The sequence below is a fragment of the Myodes glareolus genome, chromosome 2, assembly GCF_982192425.1.
Source record: "Myodes glareolus chromosome 2, mMyoGla1.1, whole genome shotgun sequence".
Taxonomy (NCBI): Eukaryota; Metazoa; Chordata; class Mammalia; order Rodentia; family Cricetidae; genus Myodes; species Myodes glareolus.
In genome coordinates, this window is record NC_142027.1 from 69,550,708 (window position 1) to 69,559,524 (window position 8,817).

At 43.9% G+C, this 8,817-nt stretch overlaps 1 protein-coding gene across 18 annotated transcripts in view; it reads right to left on the reverse strand.

Annotated features, from left to right (window-relative positions):
- The window catches only part of Dlg1 (discs large MAGUK scaffold protein 1), a 194,116-nt gene extending 187,295 nt beyond the window's left edge, over positions 1-6,821 (reverse strand). For 17 of the 18 annotated variants that reach the window (XM_085685425.2, XM_085685424.2, XM_085685423.2 and 14 more), the window contains exons 1-3: positions 5,966-6,100; positions 5,436-5,487; positions 4,619-4,750 (exon numbers count right to left, since the gene is read on the reverse strand). In XM_085685425.2, the coding sequence (XP_085541551.2) occupies positions 4,619-4,750; positions 5,436-5,454 (151 nt within the window). In that variant the 5' untranslated portion in view covers positions 5,455-5,487; positions 5,966-6,100. Of the gene's footprint in view, positions 1-4,618; positions 4,751-5,435; positions 5,488-5,965; positions 6,101-6,802 lie in introns of those variants that run through there. The other variant, XM_048453979.3, reaches the window with a different exon arrangement.
- Positions 6,822-8,817: the final 1,996 nt, after the last annotated feature.

An 8,817-nucleotide genomic window follows, 5' to 3' on the forward strand; every position in this document is an offset into this window, starting at 1 on the left:
GCAGAAGAAGAAGGAAAGAAAGAAGAGGAGGTGGCAGTGCTGTGAATGCGGTCTTCTGGACAGGGTATGGCCAGTGCATGCATGAGCTCACAGCTGCTACAGCTGCCTGCACAAGACCTACACAAGGTAAGCTGGTAGAATTCCAGGATGTATCGGCAAGGGGTTCAAGAGCCCACAGTTAGCTGGAAAGCTACTGGCAGTGAATGGTTGCTGAAAGAGAATCATTTTCTTTGTGTGATTGTGTGTGTGGCCACCGATATGTTGCCCATGCACATATAAGCAGTATTAATTGAACTCAATGATTTATTGGGAAAAGACAGCAAGAAGCTGAGGTGATAGAGGGTAAGTTGAAGGAAAAAGAATAAGTGGTATGAACTGTATATATGTAAAAAATTAAAAATAAGTAAACAAACAAAAAAAGTCTGGGGACATTGGGAGTGTAGCCAATAGTAGAGTGCTTACTTAGTGTGGGTTCAGTCTGCAGTATGCCTTCCCTTAAATAAAATGAAAGCTTGTTATTTATTGCAGATAAAATAAAAATATGCAAATCACATGACCAAATTTGCCCAAGTATCTAAAGACAGATCTTGAAACCAGAATCCCGTGCACAAGATAAACAGATGTGTTAAACAGCTATAGACCAGGCAGCTGGTGACAATGGTGGTTCAGGCCTTTAATCCCAGCAGAGGGAGGTGGAGCTCTTTGAGTTCGGGGCCAGCCTGGTCTATAGAGCGAGTTCCAAAACAGTCAGGGCTACACAGAGAAACCCTGTCTCAAGACAGACAGACAGACAGACAGACAGACAGACAGACAGGGAAAGAATGAAAGGAAAGGAAAAAGGAAAATGAGAAAAGGAAAGGAAGGAAGAAAGGAAGAAAGGAAGGAAGGAAGGAAGGAAGGAAGGAAGGAAGAGCTACAAGGGCAGACTGGTATGAAGATTCCACCTCCATGGACTCTCAGGGTCACCCTGAATCCCAGACACCTTAAAAATGACTTGAAATCACTACAAATCTGAGTTATCTGGGTTCTGATATGATCAAACCATGTCAAGTCTATCTAACTCAGCAAACTTTCAAAAACAATACTTTATATGGGAATATAAAATTACATTTTCAAAGACTTCTTGAATGAATGACAAAAGGATGATATTACTTCTCATTAATACAAAAACTACCACCAGATAATTTGGGTTTAAAGTCTAAACAAATGTGCAGATAATGCGCTTTTTTATATAATTTTAAATATTTGACTATAAAGAAAGCTGAAGTCAGTCATGGTGACACATACCTTTAAACCCAGCACTCAGGGCAGAGACAGGTAGATATCTATGAATTTGAGGGCAGACTGATCTATGCCAGCAGCCAAGGTTACATAGTGAGACCTTGTCTTCAAAAAACAAAGAAAGAACTTACCTGAAAAAGTTAATAAAAATTTGACTGCTTTTCAAGAATTTTCAAATTATTTTAGGATACTACTTAATCACCAGAACATCTCCTACATTTTATTAAATTGAAAATATTGCCAATTATAACTTACACCACTATTTCATGTGCCAGCAAAAATTAAAAAAAAAAATTAAATCTACAACCAAACAACCAATTAGTAATAGCACATACAAGTCAGATGTGATTGCTCCAATCTGAATTCCAGCATTCCAGAGCCTGCCTGGGCTGCACAGAAGGGAAAGAGGGAAGGATATAGCATGTATAAGATGCCACTCAATTTCAGGTATGTTAAAATTTTTTTTAAAATGGGGACCAGTAAGATAGTTCAGCACATAATGGTGCTTGTCACCAACACCGATGACCTGAGTTCAACTCCCAGGTCCTATATGATGGAAGGAGAGAACAAATTTCAAAGTTATTCTTTAACATAAGCGGCACATCTGCGCTCACAGGTGAGTACACATGTACACGTACACACACGTACACACACACACACACACACACACACACACACGTTCTCTCAATAAAAATAATTTTTTAAATGGTATCACAGAATAGATACAATGTAGTTTGTCCTTTCAAACAACCCCAAAGCATCAGAAAGCTAATGTTTATTATATCAACTAGAGAAAAAGCATTTCCACACCAACAAACCCCACAGCCTCATACAGACTTTTAATTGCACGAAAAAAGTCAATACTATTACTTCAGGAATCAATAAATAATACTGATTAAATTAGAAAAACACTACCTACTGCCAAAAAAACCCAAACAGGTAATTCACTAAAACCTAAGAAAATGAGTTCTAAACTATAGTCAAAAACCTAACTGCCTCTGGGTGGTGGTGTCATGTCTTTAAAACCAGCACTCAGGAGGCAGAGGCAGGTGGATCTTTCTGAGTTTGAGAACAGCCTGGTCTACAGAGGGAGTTCCAGGACAGACAGGGCTCCAGAGAGAAACCCTGTCTTAAAAAACAACAACAACAAAAAACCTAACTACCAAATGACCTTTTGCTAGCTCTGGTCGGTGAGCCTATATCTCCTTTAAATCTAGCTATCCATCCACAGGCACCTCAGAAAATAAAAGTGCTGTCATTGAAGGAAAATTCTTATGAACTTGGACATAGGGCAATTTACCAGCTGAAATATAATGCAATACTACTTCAAAGATGTAAAGAAAAAATCTTAACAGCTTAAAAAGCTTCAGAATGAGAAGCAACATATGTTTTGTGGTATTTTTTGTTCATTCATTTTTCAGAAAATATCTATGTAGCTCAGACTCCCCTTAAACTATTTAGCCCAGGTTGGCCTGGAATTCTTGATCTTCCGGCCTTATCGTCAAGTGCCAAAATTATACTATGTGCCAAAGAATGAATATATTAGTGCAGAAGAACCATCAAGTCACTTATAATACACAAATATAGAAAAATCACTACCAAAACATATATTTCAAAATGCCTAAAATCTGTTGCTTTTGTTCCACTAAAATTTCATAGCACATAACTACTAAACACTAACATACAATTATAAGCCCAAGCAACAAAGTTCATTAAATAACAAAATTATAAGGACGAAGAAAATTCTCTAGCACAAACTTAAATAGAAAATTATCAAAACTCAATTATGCATATATGAATGAACATTTAAAGTAGGCAAGGAAGAAAAAACAGCAAGTACGACATGGGAAGGGTTGGTTCTATTTACTTTACTAACCACTTAGTTTTCTTAAGTTACAGTTTCCCTACACAATAAGACTACATATACATGTGTATGAAATGAGGACATACAAGTCATACTGTTTTTCTCTAAAGTGTCCCTACTAAATAAAAATTTCTAGGTTTAACGTTGATCTAGAAAACCAAAGAACTAAAAATTTACTTTTCTCTTCCTCATTTGCTTTTTTTTTTTTCTCTTCCTCGTTTTTTTTCCATCTGGAACTTAAACTTCATGGCTTAGATACATAAATGCAAAAGTGTCTACTATAGCTTATGAAAATGCTGATAATTTCTGAAGATGGGTGACAGATATATGACCATTCTCACTTTATTCTTAACGCATGTTTTCAAGTCTGTAGTAACACTAAATTTATTAAAAAAATAAGGTCTATCAAGTCTCTTATAAATGTCTAATTCTAAAATTTAGTAAAGAACATCAACCTAAGTTATTTGACAAGGAACACATTGAAAAGTGCTCAAATTACACCAATAATTTATCCATCGATATAGATACACACACACATATAAATTAGGCCCATCTGCTGGCGAGTTACTGAGAAAATGAACATAATATGAGAAAGACTATTTCTTATATGAACTTGTTACACAGTTAATACTTAATTTTTTAAAAAAATCTTATTCTTAAACCTGGAAGCAATTCTTTTTTTGCAAGCCTGTGAAATATATAAAGCAAGGTGTCAGAGACAGACCAACTTGTTTCTTATATTGGGGATGATATGGAAAATTAAAAAATTGCATTTTTAAAAAGGACCTACCCTACTTTATAAGGTATCAAAAGTCCACTGCTTCAGTTTACCACGCACATTCTATAGTCAATGAATTTTCTGATATTTAGTCACTGACAGCGTCAGGAACTATATTCAGAACTCTGGACTATTTGTTCAATTCTTCAAATCATTGAACTATCTCATTTTTAGGATACAAGAAATAACAAGACTGTAACAGTACTGTCTGTAGAATAAGGCAATTATTAGACAATATCATCTCTGGCATCGCTTCCCAGGCCTAAAATTCATATTCCACAAATGCCAAGTTTAACAGAGATGAGTACTCTCAAACACAGCAAACCCTCCAAACGCTTTCAAGGAGTCTAGAGCAGCGCAAGTCAAATAGAGAAACACACCAACAGCAGCTCAGGCATGACCCTGGGTGCTCCGGACACATTTCACATTTCTGCAACTTGCCCATCTTTTACAGCTAACACTAAGATGTGAAATGCTGCTCTCCAAGTGCACACAAATAATCATGCTCGTAAGTTTTTCTGGCTATTAAACATTTTAGAACGGACAGTGGCCTAACAGAACAACCAAACTCATCAGAAGATGGGCTAATGGCTGTCCCACAGATAACCGAGCACAGCACCATTCGAGTTTAAAGTGACAGAGAAGCATCATGCGTGAGTGCAGTGATCACAAATAGGAAAAGCTTTAACTCCCACCTATTAAAGCTTGAAAGAGGTTGCTCTGAAATATGTTAATAACCCGCTCTATGGAACTTCTGAGCTGTCTATCTTCAGTCTGGCTTAGTTTCGATCGATATTCTTCCAACAGATGCAATGCTCTCTGGGTATCTGAAAAGACAAGAATGGTTAAAATTTCAGGGACACATTGTGTGTGTTTGTGTATCTGCATGTGTACAAGAAAGTAGTACACATGCATCTACATCTACAAAACATCTAAGGGGTTCCCTGAAAGTCCCTCTAAGCCAACTCTACAGTCACCACATTCATGTCCCCATTCCCTACTAAGACAAATACTGTAACAGCTTTTACGTCACAGTAGAGAAAAGGAGGAAGATGGGTGGTCTGTGGTAACTGTGGACTGAGTGCTTCCAAGAGTAGAAGACCAGCTAATTAAAGCGATAGCAACTTAGTTTTAGACTGTCTAACAGACAAGAAAAAAATTTATCTTCGATTTGTTGTCTAGCCCAAATTTTAAGTGTTTCTAAACATCTGTCCTTAGTATCCCAAGCTGCTCACAAAATAATGCTGAGTTAGAAGGATAAAGTGAAATACTGAAGCAATGAAGTTTTAAAAAGACGTGGTAGGGATGAACCGCTTCTGTAACCACTAGAGATGTCAAGAAGGTGAGTTTAAAAAACTTCTACGTGTTTCCACCTTCTGAAATGAGACCATAAACAATAAAGGGACCCTGCCGATTCATCAGTTACACAAACCTTTTCAAAATAGTAATCACAAGACTGGTAGATGTTACAACGAGTGACAGCCACAAACCGGTTCCAAAACAAAAACTCACCTTGCTTCCGGACCGGCATTTTTCTCCAGAATCAGGAAGAAGGCACACACCTCTAGAAACACAAAACAGAAAGGAAAACTTGAACTAAAGCAAAGAGAATCGTCGATCCAATAGTACACCCCAACCCCTCAACTTTCGACTCGGAAAAACTCCAACCTGGGTGTAAGTGCTCACCTTCCAAAGTTTTCCCGAGCGAAAAGCTTAAAGCCTTAAAGCCCAGGAGTGGCAGCCAAAGCAGCAAGCTGGTTCCCAGAGGTCAGTACTCCCGCCCCCCCACACCCACACCCCCACACATATCAAGAGCAGACCCAAGCCCGCTCCGGAATGTTCCGTCAAAGCTTTCCCCTCCGCAGGGCGCACCTGAAGAGGAGCCGGGCCACCGTCGCAGCCACGGCGTGCCAGCCACGCTCCCCACCTGCTGCAGCCGGCCGGCCCGGGAGCAGCCGCGCAGCGCCCGGGCGAGCGAGCAAACGAACGAGCAAGCGCCCGGCTGCTCCCCCGCCCCGCTCGGGCCCCCTCCTCTCGCTTGCCTGGCTCGTCGCTCGCCTCCTCCCGGCGACTCCAGCAGGCGCCGGACCGGACAGCAGCCGCTCTCCGCGCCGCCCTCGCTCCGCTCATGCACCTCTCCGCGGCCCCCACACCTGCGGCGCCGCCGCAAAGTTCCCGCGAGCCGGCGAGCGCTGGCGCCCCGGGTGCGCTCGGGCCGGACTCGCAGCAGCTCCCGGCCCGGCCCCGCTCCACGTACCCCGCCCCGCCCCGGCTCGAGCTCAGCTGAGGGGGTGAGGGGACGGGGGAGGAGCTCCCCTCGGCTGCCGCACCCCCCCGCGCCGCTCTCTCCGCCTCGGTCGCCGCTGCCGCCGCCTGCCCCGCTCGCCGCAGCCCGCCGCCCTGCTCGCCCGTTCGCCTCCGGGCCGCCCCACCCCCCGGAACCTCGCCTCCTTCCGCGCCCCCCAGTCGCTCTCCCCCTAAACTTTCCGCCAAGATGGCGGCCCTGGAGCTGGCCGGGCGCGCGCCCACGTGACTGCTTTCCCGACGCTCTCAGCCAATGAGAAGTGAGGAGGCGGCTCGCTCCGAGCCCGGGGCTCCCGGAGCTGCTACCTTGGGGTGGGAGAAGGGAGGAGGGCCGGGAGGGGGGCTGGAGAACTGGAAGGAAGACCCGTTAGCATCCAGAGGGAAGCTCCTCGCTCACAGACGCTCTCGTCAAAGTGGCTCTGAGGACAAAGGAGTTGACACGCGCGCTCTACAGGTGGTCTGGAGTGGCTTTGGGACAGCCCGCCTGCACCTCGCGCTCGCCCACCGGGGTGTCCTGAACGAGCGTGCGCCGGCCCCGAGACGATGGAGGTGTTGGACGAGAGACGTGACCTCACCTGCGCTAGATCCGAGACACCCCTTAATCACATTGAACACGTGCTGGCCAACTTCAGGGCAGGAAGAGTGCCTGGCACTCCCGGGGTGGATCCCCAACAGGGAAAACTGAATTTGAGCGGCCTGCGCCGCCACCCACGTTAAGGGGCGGAGGAAGAAGGGACTTGGAAGGGGTAGGGGTAGCCTACGTCTTCTTCCATCTTTTACTGGTTCTTAAGAATTATTCGCGTCTCAAAAGAGGGTTGAAGAGTTTCATTAAGGATGAGATGTAAATCCGAGGCTAGTTGATTTGCTAAAAGTTTGAGGGTTTCGTTAAGGACAGGATGTAAAACAGAGACTGGGGGTTAACTCCTAGTATGAGCGCATTAAAGAGTGAAAAGAGGTTCTTCATTCATTTTCTCATTCATTCATTCACGCTTGTGTCCCCGCCCAGTGATGCTCTCAAGTGTTGCTCGTATTATGGCTGTCCATTTAAGAACTCATCATAGTGGGCTACTCCCAACCCCTCACACCTGGTTTAAATTTCTAGCACCTCAGATCCCCGTCCTTTACCCAGCTCCGGAGTTGAACCCGAAGCTTGAGGAAGTTCTCCAAATCACTGCCCAGGTCTTTGAGCTGCTTCTGAGTAATAGGGACTTTTCTGCTCCATAGCCCTGGAGAAAAATTTCCCCAAAGTCGTCAAAAGTTATTGAGGCAGAACCAGAGATCCGAGTAAGGCTAGATCAGCAAGATGGTTCACCTGGTTAAGATTCTTTCTTCCGAGCCCGATGACCTGAATTTCATCCCTGAGAACCACGTGGTGGAAGGAGAGACCCTCCCACAAGTTGTTCTCTGACCTCCACGCAATACACAAACTCAATCAGTAAATGTTTTTTAATTAAAAGGGAAAGTGAGGTTTTTCAATAAACCTGACAGCCTTTCAGGAGACTCTGTCCTTGACGAATGGGAAAGTCTGAGAAGGAACCTTGCCCCGGAACCATAACTCGGAGGAATGCTGACGGCTGGCTTTCACTTTTGGATTTTACCGTAGAATCCTAACTTGTGAGAACCTTAGGACTTCAGAACTCATGTAGATCTACTTTCAGTTGGAGGTAGAGAACCCGGTCCAGAAAGGGAAAGCAGACATTCCCCATGCCATATAAGCCACTCAGTGGCTACAGTGCACAACTCGGCTCCCCTAGCTCCAGACCAGGGCACTTGACACTATGATTTCGGACAAGTGTGTTGGCAGCGTTTTTCATGCTGTTGCATTAGGCATGCTGGCATCTTGAGCAACAGTAAAGGCCACATTGCAGTGAAGAAATGGGGCCAGAGAGCAAATGAGGATGTCTTCTTAAAGAAAAGGATCCTAATAGATGAGTGAAGGTTATTGAGTAGTGGCAATATCTAATGGCTTCATATTATTATCAAGACTTCATTGATATGCTGCCAAGGTAATGGCTCCAATAAAGAACCATTCTTAATCTCCATAACTCTGGGCCCCATAGAACCTTTCTAGAAATAGTATTTCTTCAGAATTTGGGATGGAGGGGAATTGGTCCTCTTCCTTGCTGTTACTCTGTTCATATATGTTCAGTTGCTAAGAAAGGCAGTAGGGATTGAAATAGCCAGATCCGGGCTGTGCTTTCAAGGACAAAGCCCTGTAGCAGGTACGTAAAGTTCAGTGAGCTCTTGCCAGGGGATCCTGAAGACTAAAATCAAGATGTGTGTTGATTGGTCCTCAATGTCATCCTAATCCTTCCCTAAAAGGGGGCAGTGAGAAGGGCCACATTGCTGTCCTCTGTTGTAACCCTATATTGTTGTCAGCCATGTCCAAAATCAGGGATGAACCCAGTGCTTACTCTGTCCTGAGGGGTTAGGACAGGCCCAGATCAGCTATGAGGAGACTTGACTATTGCTCTTCATTTCTGTCCCTGTGTTCATTATTTAGGGATACAGAACAAGTTCCTTGAAGCTTAGGAACTTAAAAGTACAATAAATAATACCACAGCCTCTGTGGGGCAGGAATTTAGGGGCT